General features: G+C 53.4%; 5 protein-coding genes across 5 annotated transcripts; 3 read left to right on the top strand and 2 right to left on the bottom strand.

The window, feature by feature from the left end:
- Positions 1-1038: 1038 nt before the first annotated feature.
- On the bottom strand, positions 1039-2732 carry LMH87_001071 (uncharacterized protein; the record flags this gene model as incomplete). Its single annotated transcript, XM_056199087.1, has 3 exons — positions 1039-1896; positions 1955-2434; positions 2511-2732. 3 exons carry the CDS (start codon positions 2730-2732, stop codon positions 1039-1041), a joined length of 1560 nt encoding a protein of 519 aa, XP_056055969.1.
- Positions 2733-3634: 902 nt separating this feature from the next.
- LMH87_001070 (uncharacterized protein) lies at positions 3635-4517 on the top strand (the record flags this gene model as incomplete). The annotated part of the gene is made up of 3 exons (XM_056199086.1): positions 3635-3994; positions 4064-4129; positions 4233-4517. 3 exons carry the CDS (start codon positions 3635-3637, stop codon positions 4515-4517), a joined length of 711 nt encoding a protein of 236 aa, XP_056055968.1.
- Positions 4518-6386: 1869 nt separating this feature from the next.
- Positions 6387-8261, top strand: LMH87_001069 (uncharacterized protein; the record flags this gene model as incomplete). The annotated part of the gene is made up of 2 exons (XM_056199085.1): positions 6387-6696; positions 6754-8261. The coding sequence occupies 2 exons, from the start codon at positions 6387-6389 to the stop codon at positions 8259-8261; spliced, it is 1818 nt and encodes a 605-aa protein (XP_056055967.1).
- Positions 8262-8678: 417 nt separating this feature from the next.
- Positions 8679-9127, bottom strand: LMH87_001068 (uncharacterized protein; the record flags this gene model as incomplete). Its single annotated transcript, XM_056199084.1, has 3 exons — positions 8679-8787; positions 8841-8912; positions 8970-9127. 3 exons carry the CDS (start codon positions 9125-9127, stop codon positions 8679-8681), a joined length of 339 nt encoding a protein of 112 aa, XP_056055966.1.
- A 2921-nt stretch (positions 9128-12048) lies between these two features.
- Positions 12049-13721, top strand: LMH87_001067 (uncharacterized protein; the record flags this gene model as incomplete). Its single annotated transcript, XM_056199083.1, has 2 exons — positions 12049-12735; positions 12789-13721. The coding sequence occupies 2 exons, from the start codon at positions 12049-12051 to the stop codon at positions 13719-13721; spliced, it is 1620 nt and encodes a 539-aa protein (XP_056055965.1).
- Positions 13722-13835: the final 114 nt, after the last annotated feature.

The following is a 13835-nucleotide window of genomic DNA, read 5'->3' as shown; positions in this document are numbered from 1 at the left end:
GGTGCTCTTGGCTGCCATGCAGGTCTAAGACTCCCTCATCGAACATCTGCCGATCCACCGCCTGACTGAGGAGGCTAAGCGGAAAAAGAAAAGACTGATCGAGTCCACAGCACAGTTTCAATATGGGACTGAGCTGACCAGTGTGCACCTCTTTGATTTTTTCCCTGCTTCGCATTCTTGCTGCGATGCAGCATAATCTACGGTTTCCTGGTGCCAGATTTGGAGGGCTAGCTTCGGAGTATTGATCACTCAAAAGCAACGCCTAGAAAGAGGAGAGCCGCAACCGTTGAAAAAACAAAATAGAATATAGCCCCCAAAAATGGCCGCTTATCCGACCGTTTCAACGTCTTAACTAGCAGCATTCCAGTGGAGTCTAGCAGTGGCTTCTGGTAGAGCACGCTGTAGAACGTGGTAACGGATAATAATCAGAGACTGGCAAATTCAATTTAAAGAACTGGCTACCGCAGGCTTCGCCACTTGACTCCACCATTCCTGACAGTGTCTCACTGAAGGTAGAAGTAGAAGTGGTACATCCATTGAAAGAAGGCATGCGCACGATGCGCAAACCTGGTGCCTGCGTTTCTTCCCCGCCAAAGGCTGAACGCGCTCTGCGACTGAGTTCACACAGCCTCCCACCTTGGCATCGATTTTAGCTTGTCGGCAAGCCCGATGCGGAACTGTGGCTTTCTCGTGGGTCTCTGATCTACCCGTAAAACGTTAGCAATGTGAATGAATTCCAGTAACTACCGCCAGCACAGCATGGCATCGATTCCAGTAACAGACGATGGCGGAAGGAAGAGAAAGCCACCATGAAGAGGTTCTGATTCGAAAAATCCATTGACATTCTTTTACCTGTACCGAGATACTGACTGATCGTTTCTGTCCCCTCAGACGGAGCATCCACGCAACGCTCGCACGCACCCAGCAAAGTGCCTGTCATTAGCCGGCCAGGGGAAATGCGCTTGCGCAATTGAGTAGTCTTTCTACCTAAATAAAATATGCTATGAAATACCATGGCGCCAGGTCTAATCAATTGAGCTACAGCGTATATCTAAATGCACGGTTTTCGTGGTCTGTGAGATCCAAGAAGCCCGACTCATCACCTGTGTCCTCAAAATCATTGTCAGATGGTGCTTCGGCGTCTCTTTTTTTGTTTGATCGCCACATGATGAGCCCAATGCAGGCGGTAAAGGAGACAAGAGCTGCGTACACGCCAATCAGAGACCTGATGGCCGTCATGTATCGAGGCGCCTCGGAGGGACGATACATGAAGGGTCCGACGATGCTGCCTGTGGCGTAAAAAACAAAATTGATGGTATTGACCGTGGTGCGCTTGGTGTGGCCCGCAAAGTTGGCAGCCACAATCGACCAGTTCAGTATGAGGGCAGCGCCGCCAACGTCGAGGAGCCAACAGCAGGCTGTCAGCGCCATGCGGTGCTGGAGTGATATTGTGGCGATGCCAATGACACCGGCCACGGGAGGAATGTATACGACGAGGGACGTGATGATCTTGGTGTTGGGCACCCTGGAGACGAAGATTCCGGCTGCCACGGTGCTCACAAACTGAAATGCGCCGTTAGGAATCTGATATAGTGTCACTGATAGAGGCGCGTAGCCGAAGCCAGAAAGTAGAGCACTCAGGAAGTTGCCAAACCCGCCGTTGATGAGGCCGACACACATTTGCTGGCCTGCAATCAACCAGACGCGGGGCTCCATAATCGCCTCTTTGATCTGACGAGGGATGATCTTGGCATGCTTGACGCCCGTTTTATTGTGCCTCACTCGCCATACAGAGGCTATCTTTTCCTTTTCGGAAAAGAGAACAAAGTCGAGAGGGCTCGACGGCAGGAACCAGAAAGCCACTAGGCCGTTGAAGATGGAAATTACTCCCATTGTCTTTTCTTAGTAATTAGCATTCTTTTCCTCTGTCTCTTTCCGGGGGCAGCTTTCTCACCAGGAAGATCAACTGCCAGGGGCTCAGGTGGGGATTGTGCGTATGGCCCAGGCCCCAGGATAGACCGGCGCCGATGATGGAGCCCAGGCCGTTGCAGCCGAGCCAGATGCACATGCGCAGCGCCTGCTCGTCTCGCGTCCAGAACATGCTCGTGGTGAGCATCCAGGCCGGCCCCACGCAGGACTCGAAGAAGCCGAGGAGGAGGCGCAGGGCCATGAGGCCGCCAAAGCCACGGACGCCGGTGGCGGCCACGAGTAGGATGCCCCAGATGAGGATGAAGACGGCCACGGTCTTGCCGATGGGGAGCTTCTGCAGGAGCAGGTTGCACGGGTAGCAGCCGAGGAGGTAGCCGATGCTCGCCGCGGAGGCGACGAGCGAGTACTGGGGGAGGCTCATGTGGAGATCGGCGCGTAGACCGTAGGCACTGCCCTGGTTGAGCGTGCCCTTGTCCATGTACGACAGCAGAGAAACGAGGGCCATCTGGTCGCACGGTGAATGGTTAGTAAGACGCAGGTAGTGACCAGCACAAATGCCGGACGGCAAGGGGGAAACTAACAAAAGGAAGCAAGGTCAAGTCAATTTTTCGTCGAACTCGCGTTGCCAGCATGTCTCTCTCGTCGGGGTCCATTAGCAAAGACTGCAAATATAAGCCATGAGCTATGTCTGTGTGCTCCGCGGCGGCAGCAGCAGCATCATCAGGTTTGCCCAGGACGACAGGCTCATGAGTGCCCACGCGTTCCGAGTTACCACTCTTGGCTTTATTCATGTCTTGTGTCATGGGTCTGGCAATTTATTGAAAGATATGACAAGTTATGAGAAGAGTCTCGTAAGAAAGGAGCAAGTTGGTGTTGACAAGGAGATGGTAGTGTATTTTTAAAAGTGGCAAAGACTGCTGAAGTCGCTGCATTTAACCAAATAGCAATAGCGTAGTGTCCTCTGGCATGGCGTGCAATTGGGCTTTATTTAAAGACAAAGTACGGGGACGTGAGCGCCACCGCGCTATGCTGTGGTGACTCTCCTTGCTTGCACCACGACAGAGGTTGTAACTTGATAGACACTGCTCGTACTAAGCGATGTTCTTTCAAGCTGCAGCCAATCACAATGGGGCTTACTGAAACATTCGAAACTGATATTGCTCATTGTAAACCAAGCAGAACCATTACTTCCTCACTTTTCTTTTCTAATCTTGTAAGCTGTTCAACACGGACACTGGCGAACACTCTTGCAACACTGGACTGGCGGCACAACTTGCAGCCCACATGGCGACTTCATTGCCGCAAATGTTAGTCCTGGCCCAGGTCCGCGCGCCAGGTACTCTTGTCGCCGGTCCCGAGCTCACGCAAAGCAGGCTTCCTCCCCCCTGCGGACCGCGCCCGGCTCATAGTTACCCCAGAATGGATTAACCATTGTGGGTTGAGCGATCATTACGAGTTTGTGGGGTAACTAACGTAGTACTTATACGCTACGTAAATCCACCAGCCGCACTACGGCAGACGGCCAAGCGTGTCGCAAATATGTATAAGAGGGCGCGGGAATTCAAAGGCGAGAATGCGCCCCAGCTGGTTCATTAAAATTTGCCGACCAAATACTGTGCACTCGGCTCTTCCCTGTCTTTCTTTTCCGCTCCCTGTACCACTCGCCTCTCACTCTTGCTTCTCCATCTCCTCGTGCACCAACAACATGAAGATTCTCATCATCAAAGCATTTGCTGCTCAAGGGTCTCTCGAAACCGAGATTCTCGGCTCATACGTGAAGCATATACATGCCTCAAGGCCTGAAGCCAGCGTGCAAGTGTGCAGACCAACCAGCGGCGAAGAGTTGCCCGACCCTGCCCAGTACGACCTGTTGATCGTGACGGGAGGGGCGTTTGACCTTCTCACGACAGAGCCGACGCCTTGGGTACAGAGCATACTCGAACTGGTCCGCACGCTGGAGAATGGTCGACCGGGAGGCACAAAGCTACTGGGAATATGCTGGGGTCAGCAAGTTGTGCAGCTCGCACTCGGGGGTCGGCTGGGTGCGCTCTCGGAGGGCCCGCGGGTGAGCATCAGAGACTACGGCGATTTGTGTTGACTAAAGCAAGTTTCGCTAAGTAGCATTGTTTCTTAGGTCGGTGTTCAGGATATACCGCTGCTTAAGCCGCAGGGAACAGACTTTTTTGGTCGAGACGTTCTGGTATGTACCACACCAAGGCTGGCGAAAAATGATGGCAGCATTCGCTGTACCAACCATTGCCTCAAAAGTTGGTGCAGTACGTGCTAACGTCTTCGACATCTAGCTACTCCACAAATTTCACAAGCGCAAAATTGCTTCCTTGTCTGATGGATTTGTTCCCCTTGCGGCCGACTATGAGATTTTAATGTCCAAGTCGAGACAGATTCTGACTTTCCAGTCACATCCTGAGATGTCGGCGGAAATTTCACAGCACCTGTTGGATGCTGACACGGGGTTTTACACGGAAACTGCTTCCCCAAACCCCGCAATCACCATGAGAGGCATCGACCATGCACACGATGGAGAACACGTCTGGGCCCGGATACTGGAGTGGGCCAGTGTACCGTGAGAAATGGCTGGTGATTTGACGTGTCAACAGAGGTGCGGCCGATGGGGTGGCACATGCTATACAAACATACGGCACACATTATAGTTATTTGACAGAGCACTGATAGAAAGCTTTTGATTCAACTTGATTGAGCGGCCGTGCTTGTCATGACTTTTACATTGTACAAGGACAAGTCTTGACGAGTGTGAATAATTCTTACCCATGACTTGCATGAAGAGACCGATCGGAGAGCTTAGTGACACGCTCCACTAGGTAGGGCGTTGGCGCGTCGGCAAGCCGCATTAGGAAATATTTAGTGCAAGGTTCCTACCAGCAACCCGGTTGGACTGTAGGGCCGAGGGCGTCGAGATTGAGGGACACGGGTTTGCCATTACGCCGGCAGGTGGAGGGGGTAGAAACACTCTAACTTGGAGAAGACATAAAAACAACTTAACGTGACTTGATACGCGTACGATGGGGTTTCAAATTGCGGAAGCGCAGAAGACGATGGAATCTTCAAGCGGCACTGAAATGTTAGATCTGCAGGGTAGGCTACAGTCCAAGCGTTGACCGTCGTCTGTCTGACAGGACACCGTCAACAATAGATCTTTACGGGAATAATGTCTGGTTTTATTCTATCTTTTTAGTCAGTCTTGAAGTCTGAAGCCTGCAGGAGAATATATTGCCATTTTGTAGCGTCGATGTAAAGGTCTAGTGGATCACGGCTGCAAGTGTTTTAGAGCCCAGTGGTACCTTGGAATTGGATCAGGGAAGATACAGAGACCAGATCTACGGTATTGTGAGTTTGAGTAATGTACACACGTTTATGGGGGTATTATGGAACGATGCAGAGATACGCCAAAGCCACTGTGCTTGTACATGTTTCACTCGGCCCTTGCCGTGGCTGCGAGATTGGTCTTGGGTTCAGTCAATTGCCATAATGGCAGAAAGGCTGCATTGTAGAATGAACCAACGAGCTCTGTATGTCACAGCCACTCGGGCCGTCTATGCAATTTTTTTCTTGTCAGTTTACGTGAGTCGATGCTGAGGCCATCACCAGTTCTGCTTCCCTTTTCAGGGTAGCTGCTCGTACTGAGTGGCCTCAGGCAGCCACAGCCCACTCGCTCAGCCCAGCGGCCGAATCCACTAAAATGGGCAGAGGGGCGCCCTGCAAGACCCACTACTACAGTGCCTCCAGGTAATTCCGAGCGCGCGATTTTGGTGGCAGTTCGCTTGGAATCACCTTCAACCCACTGTAACGGGTAGAGCCCCTCTGAAGGCCGCGAGAATCTCGCACAAACTGTCTCTTTTCGGCTTAGCGTCGTCAGGCTGAAAAGTGGATCCGGCATTTTACTTCCGGCCGAGTATACGGAGCTGGAATACGCAGAATGCGAGGTGAGGTGGAAAGTTCATGGGTTGGGCGGGCAGAAATGTGTATATATCAGAGAAAAAGGAACTTGAATCGGAGCTAGAGAAGCCACTCTGTCAGTCGGTTCTGACAAAAAGAGAGGCGCAGCCCGTTGTGACGCGCAACTAGACTGCGCACTGCATCGCCGTCATTAGTCGAGACATTACAGCGACGCAATCCTCCACTCAGCCCTACTGCGAAAAAGCAGAAAATTCTCAAATTCGCTTTTCCGCTTTGGGCGTCTTTCCCCGAGGGTTCTTATTTTTTCCAGGGCCTCACAGCCTGACCTTGCGTCCATCGGCCGCGTACATCGGTCGCCCGATCCACCGCGGTCGTCGTCGCCGTAACCGCTTTGGGTGTCTGATTCGAGGTTGCGATTCTATATAGCTTCCACCTCTTCACCTCTCTGGCCTTGAATTTTTGTCATCCCCATCTCCAAGCATCCTTTGAACGCGCACAGTCTTGGGAGCGCCGCCGTCGACATGCTTTACGCTTACAAGAAAATCAAGGAGCATCGCCAGCAAAAGGCCCTCGCTCAGCCGACACCACCACCGCAAGGCGACTCGACCCTGGGGCAGACTGGTTCCGATGCGCTGCAAAAGCCCGTGGCCGATGATGCCCCGAAAAACGTCAAGGTCAAGAAAGAACGCTCTCCAGAGGAAATCGCCGACAAGAAGCGTCGCGCCGCCTACCGCTGGAAGCTCATCGCCGGCCTCTGCGGTCCCTTTGCGCTGCAAGCCCTCGACACCACCATCATTGCCTCTGCTCTCTCCGACATTGCGACAGAATTCCGTACATGTCCCCCCCTTCTCCCCATGCCACCCCGAACAACTCACTAACACCCTCCAGACCAGGTCAAGCAGCTCAACTGGATCATCTCCTCCTTCAACCTCACCTCGGCCGCCTTTCTCTTCTTCTGGGCGCAAATGACCGACATTTTCGGCCGCCACGCCACCGTCCAGGCCGCGCTCGTCATCATGCTCGTCGGCTCCGCCATCTGCACCGCCGCGCCGACCTCGTCCTTTGCCGCGCTGCTCGTCGGCCGCGCCGTCCAGGGCGTCGGCTGCGCGGGCGTCAACATGTCGGTGCGCACCATCCTCGCCGACCGCGTCTCGCTCTCCGAGTTTGCCACCAACTGGACCATCTTCGTCCTCATCAACGGCGTCAGCTTCGGCCTCGGCCCGCTCATCGGCGGCTACCTCACCCAGGCCTCGTGGCGCTGGTGCTTCGCCATCAACCTGCCCGTCGGCGCCGTGTCGGTCGTGCTCGTGGCGCTGCTGCTGCGCAAGGAGCTCATCGGCCCGCAGCCGCTGCCCGAGCTGGCGGGCTCGGACACGGAGAGCTCCTTGCGCGGGCGGTTCGTGGCCAGGATCTCGACGGTGGACCTCACCGGCCAGCTGCTCTTCATCCTCGGCATGGGGCTGCTTCTGCTGGCCTTTACCTGGGGCGGCAGCACGTACGCCTGGAGCTCGCCGGCCGTCATTGCGCCGCTTGTCGTTGGCGCTGTGCTCACCGTGGCGTGGCTGCTGTTTGAGCGCTCCATGGCCGGCGGCCGCGCCATGGCCCGCGTCTTTTCGCGCCAGCGCGCCATGATGCCCTGGGATCTTCTCTCGCAGCGCGACACCCTCATCGTCTTCCTCATCACCTTTATCGGCGGCATGGCCATGTTTGCCGCCATGTACTTTATGGATCTCTACTTTACCTTTGTCGAGGGCAAGAGCCCCAGCGACGCCGGCATCGGCCTGCTCTTTTACATGCCCGGTCTCGCCGTGGGTGTCTACATGGCCATCTTTGCGTCCAAGTTCTGGCCGCGCCAGACCCTCCCGCCGCTGGCCTTTGGCGCGCTCACTACCGCCGTCGGCATTACCGTCCTCGCCTACGCCGTCCACGAGAAGAACACCAGCCTCATCTACGGCATGCTCGCCCTCATCGGTCACGGCGTCATGCTCCGCCTGAACCCTGGCTCGCTGCACTGTCTCGGCTACTTTCCCGAGCGCACCTCGCAGATTACTTGCCTGTCTGCCTTTGCCACGCCTTTTGGTGGCCTCGTCGGCTTGACCATCATGACGACCGTCTTCAACAACAAGAGCGGTGTCAACCACCTCGACGCCAAGGAGGGCATCACTTGGGCTTTCATCTCCATGATTCCCTTTATGTGGGTGTGCGTGATTCTGGCGCTGTGCCTGGGCAATGTCTGGATTTTGAAGAATGGCGACCACGAGATCCTCAAGGGCTCGTACCTTCTTGGTCTCGTTCGCAGCGGGCCCCTGGACAAGGAGCTGCGCCATCGCGGCGAGGGCCATTTTCGCGAGAGCACCATGGACAAGACGGTTCAGCCTGCGGAAGACAACTGCTAATTTCATTAGATAGTTGGCTGTTATTTTATATTAGAGTAAATAGACTGTATATAGCTATAATATTTATTTGTTTATTCATTGACAGCCCGATCGAGCCTGTAATCTATATTTTTACTCGACTGTTGGACACTTCACGATAGTATGCAATCAAACTACTTCTCGCGTAAGAGTAGGACTACTCAAGTACTTCGGGGGAGCTTAACACTGAAACTGGTAGATGACTTTATTGAAGCCTCTGTATTGACATTATAGTGTAGGGAAAACCCACATGGGGCAAAAACCTGCACCAAGGCTTCCTCAAAATAGACATGATCAAGCTATGGCTTTTACCAGAACCTGTAACTTCTCTCCGAGTCACGGTCTCGCTGGATTACGAAGAATACAATCGTCCATTCTGATGCGGCTCAAGTCGACTGGCTAACCATCGACGGTGTTCTTCGAGCATCGGATGGAGCCGGCGATGATGCGAGTGCGCGGCTGGCTCTCGAAAACCACGACAGAGGGCTCGTTTTTGCAGTTGTATGCGCTATTTCATTGTTAGCCATGCTGTAGCAACAATGGCACATTCAAGACACGTACTGGTGAATCTCGCAATTTTCGCCTTCCAGCGTCGCGAATCGAATAGATTGAATGCCTCGGCCCGAGGTGGAGCTGCATACCATTAGCATGGTAGAAGGTAGACGGCAGAGCCATAGTAATGGTACTTACAATGGAGGGGACAAGTTGACGCAGACGCCGCTGACAGGGATCTGGCGTTGCTGCCCGCGATAGTCTCGGGAATCGTAGATGCGAACGTCGCCAGCCGCGGCAGGGGCCGCTGACGCCAGGGGAGCGAGAAGAAGGGGGATGAGAGTAAGGTATTGCATTTTGGTAGAAACCACGGAGAGCTTGAGGAGCGTTCTGGTTTTTTTGTTCAGTAGAAGACGACTTGTCTGTGCTTGTTACTGAGTATCCAGGTAGCGATGACGTGACGTATTTATACTTGGACCTTCTCCTTCTCCAGCACCTCCAGCTCACGCAGCATGAAAGTGTATAATGGTCTAGGCCTAAGTCATGATACACAACACAACATACTACCATCAAATCCCACACCGGCCGCATGTGCGCTGAGAGAATTGCATCGCGAAGGATGCAAAACGTACTGCCAAGAACGAGACAATGTCCGTAGAAGCTCAGCTGCGGTCGGGAAAACGCTCCAATGAGTGTTCTCTGCAGATGCGCTGCATATGCGTTGTGATATAGGGGGGATTGCGCGCATAAAAACGGGCGTCAGGTTTTAAAGTCAAGAACCTCAGTATTATCTTGGCATGTTCTCTTACCCAGCCAGCTGGTCCGCCAGCGGAGAAAATATCGTCGGCAGCTTCATCGAAGCCGAGAAGCTCTAGCGCCCGTCATCCGAGGCAATGTCGAATCAGACAGCTCTATGCATTACATCGAGCTGCTGTGGAAGAGCCAAGACCAAACGAGACATATTAGGGTGCCCGTCTCAGGTAGTGTCACTGTCGGGCTGTAATGGGGCTTACTTGCGCATTATATTGCCTCTAGACCTTTTTATATGAGCCCATTGCCATAGTCTCTCAGAAGAAAGAATTCCACAACGGCCAGCGCCCCTCCACATTGTGTGCGAGGGGCGTATCTGTGCGGTAGCATTGTGTGACTTGGCCCTGTGAGATCTTCAAAAGCTTGCGAGCGTCTCTTGCTAGAACCTTGAAGCACCCCGAAACCTCCACAAATATCAAGGATTTATAGAAAGATGTCTATATTCGTGGTCTGTCACGAAGACAGCAGGCTGCCGCGTCCCAAAAACTATCGCAACCGTCAACATGTGCTCAGCCCCCTTCCGACCGCAAAGGTCAGATGACGGGGAACCTGCCGCCTGCCTACTACCCACGCCGGCTGTCTCAGATCCTGCATTTAGTACCGAATTCCGAGCGGCCGATAGAGTTTGCGGGGTGGCACGGTTGCTCCAGGCTCTCCGAGCAGCCGATGGCGCTGGGGGAGATGCCCGATTTGTCAGGAAATATGCAGGGTCTACCTTCAGCTAGCCACCGCAAAATAGACACAGGTCCAGCTTCAGGTGGTCATGACGGCATGAATATATTGGCATGACTGTGCATACATGCCGCGAAAAGCAAATCGGCCAATCAACTTTCTGAGCGGAGGGGGTTTGGTCGTACCAGGCCATCCAGGTACGCAGCTTCCGTCGCTAGACGCTAGATTTCGAGGATTTCGATTTCCAATGTATTTTAAATCGATGCATAGTATTCTTTGACGCTTTCTTCAGGTGATTCGTTGCTTTCTGCTGATTGCCTTCCTACAGCGGCCATTTGTGACAACTCTAATTGTGCGGGCACTAAAACAGCATGCGGCCGAATCACGTAACATGGGCAGTGCGTTGATCACGTGCACGGCAACCTGCTCATCGATGAAGTAATATATTAAGATTAAGCGCAGCTATTGATCCGTCAGTGGTCCAGTCTCGATAGAAAGTTCAATGTGAATTGCTCGTTTGGCACCAAGATGGGTGTCACCATGAACACATGATCCGCACCGCCCAGTCGTCTTGCCAGCCGTCCCAGGGACCATGTATACTTGCCATAAAATCCATGGAAATAATTAATACGAGACACCTGAGCACTGATTTATCAACATTATTACACCTAAACTAGCGTCTTTCTGGATATTGATTTACTTGGCTCGCAAGTGGATAACCCCAAGAGCGTCGCTCAACTTGCCTTTCTTCCAAAGCATGAGCTACAAACAGGACAGAATAGTAAGAAAAAACACTTCAAAGTTCTCTTCCTATGTAAAAAACGTCATAGTTATTTTAAAGTATTTTGTTTTGACTTTTGTGTGTGATTAGAGCGAATCAACGTGGGTAGAAGTGCAGGCTACTCTGTTGGTCAGATATCAAGCCTCCGCCACCAATTCTAGCGATGCGCCCGCGCAACTTGACGCCTACGGATAGCTCTGATAATTCCTGCTCTCTCGCAATAATCTACAATCTGTTCGATACTCCATGTTCATACAACCTCAATGAGGTACTTGTACGTAGACTTCATGTTGGCAGCGACCCTGTCCGAACAGAGGCTCGCTGATTAAGACCAGCTGTAAGCTATTTCCACCTCCATCAGGATACAGTCGGCGGCGCTTGAGGTCTGATAATCAGGGTCACAATCTGAAACAACGAGCATTGCTTCTAGTGAAAGAGCCACGAGGTTCACGTGCCACATGATTAACTAGGGATGGCTAGTACAGATATGACCCCCATGGGATTGATTAATACATAACCCCCACACAGCAACCTTGGTGTGGCGGCTGTTTCCAAGATGATTCTATCAGTACGTATCCGTAGTCGAGTGAGATTTTAGCGTCAGTCAACTGTGGCCACAGCTGGATGTAATTCATCAGTTAAGAAACGGATAATGAAAGAACTCTCGATTAGAGACGATAAAGTCTTTACATACTTCAACGATAATCATCAGCGGACAAAGCCGATCATACCCTCTTTCGGGTTGAGCCTTGTCTTTAGTTCCGTCACAGGTGCAGCCCCCGGTGAAGTTCGGGCTACACGGCACTAACAATCGTACTACGTAGCATCAGCCGGCGGGGTTCCCCAACTTCCCCTTGAGCTCCGGCCCGGCAAAGAACGGACCTGGGGAAGGAGGCCAACGGACAAGAAGTCGATAACGGTGCTTTAATAAATCGACGGCGGGCGCGCCTTGGAGCGAGCATTCATCTCGACGCTGCCACCATCTAGCTGCCGTCTAGCTGCCGTCTAGCCGCCATGGAGAAATCAGACAATGAAAAAATCGAGGTCGCACGCCGCGGCAGCGATGCCCACGCCGACGTCGTCGCGCCCGAGATTGATGCCACGCGCGACCTGACCGTCGCCGAGCACGAGCTCGGCTTCTGGGCCGCGGTGCGCATGTACCCCAAGGCCACCTTTTGGGCCATGTTCTTCTGCATCGCCGTCGTCATGGCCGGCTTCGACGGCCAGATCATCACCTCCTTCTACGCGCTGCCCGCCTTCCAGCTCAAGTACGGCGACCGCATCGAAAAGGCCGACGGCACCGTCAAGTACGAGGTCGCCGCCGCCTGGCAGACGGGCCTCGGCATGGGCAACCCGATCGGCCAGGTCATTGGCGCCCTGGCGTGCAGCTACCCGCTGCAGTGGTTCGGCCGCCGCCTGACGCTGGCCATGTGCTGCGTCTGGTCCATTGGCTTCATCTTTATGCAGTTTTTTGCCACGTCCACGGCGATGCTGTGCGCGGGCGAGGTGGTCGGCGGTCTTGCGTACGGCTTCTATGTCGTGATTGCGCCGACGTACGCCTCGGAGGTGTGCCCGGTTGTGCTGAGAGGTTTCCTGACTGCGTCGGTCAACTTGGCCTTTGTCATTGGCCAGTTTATCGCCCAGGGATGCGCCGCGGGCGTCGAGAGCCGTCTGGACCAGTGGGCATACAAGGCGCCCTTTGTAAGTATCTTGTTGTCTAGTTTGGTGGAATGTGTGCTGATATCCCTGAACAGGCTGTCCAATGGGTCTGGCCCGTGGTGCTGCTCGCTGGTCTTGGCTTTGCGCCCGAGAGCCCGTACTGGTTGGTCCGCTGCGGACGCAAGGAAGATGCTCGCAAGTCGCTGCTGAAGCTGACTTCCGCCAAGCACAGCCCGGACGTTGACAAGATTTTGCTCGGAATCGAACAAACCGATCGGCTGGAGCGGGAATACGAAGACTCTACCTCGTACCGGGACTGCTTCAAGGGCTCCAACCTTCTCCGAACTGAGATTTCTGTCATGGTCTACCTGATCCAAGTCATTGGCGGCAACCCTCTTATTGGCTACGCCAATTACTTTTTTGAGCAAGCCGGACTGCCGAGTGCCAAGGCTTTTGACATGGGAGTTGGCAACACTGCCCTTGGCTTTGTGGGCACCATACTCTCCTGGCCGTTGATGAACTATTTCCTTCTCGGAAGAAGGACAATCTATACCGGCGGCTTGGGAATCATGACCCTCTTGCTCTTCATCATCGGGTTCCTGGCAATCCCCAAGGGCAACACCGGTGCTGTCTGGGCGCTTTCAACGCTCATGGATATCTGGACTTTTGTATACCAGAGCAGCGTTGGCCCGATCTGCTTCGTCATCATCTCGGAGATATCGGCAACCCGACTGCGCGAAAAGACAATTGCCATTTCGACAGCGGTTCAGTCTGCGGCCAATGTTGTCACCATGGTCGTCATGCCTATCCTTCTCAACAGCGAGAAAGCCAATTGGGGTGGCAAGACTGGCTTCCTCTTTGGCGGCATCAGCTTCCTCTGCTTCGTGTGGTGCTTTTTCCGCTTGCCCGAGTCGCAGGGCAGGACGTACGAAGAGCTGGACATTTTGTTCCACAGACGCATACCTGCACGCAAGTTTAAGAGCTATGACCTGGTTGCTGAAGCAGATGAGAAGTACACGACTGCTTAGTGTTGGTTTACTGTGTGTTTATATCTACCGAGCGCAATACAGTTAAATACAAGATTGATGCCATATTCCCCTGCCATTTCCGGTACACTGAGAAAGTCAGATTTGTATGCTCCC

This window comes from Akanthomyces muscarius, chromosome 6, assembly GCF_028009165.1.
Source record: "Akanthomyces muscarius strain Ve6 chromosome 6, whole genome shotgun sequence".
Classification (NCBI taxonomy): Eukaryota; Fungi; Ascomycota; class Sordariomycetes; order Hypocreales; family Cordycipitaceae; genus Akanthomyces; species Akanthomyces muscarius.
This window is presented reverse-complemented; position numbering and strand designations above follow the sequence as displayed.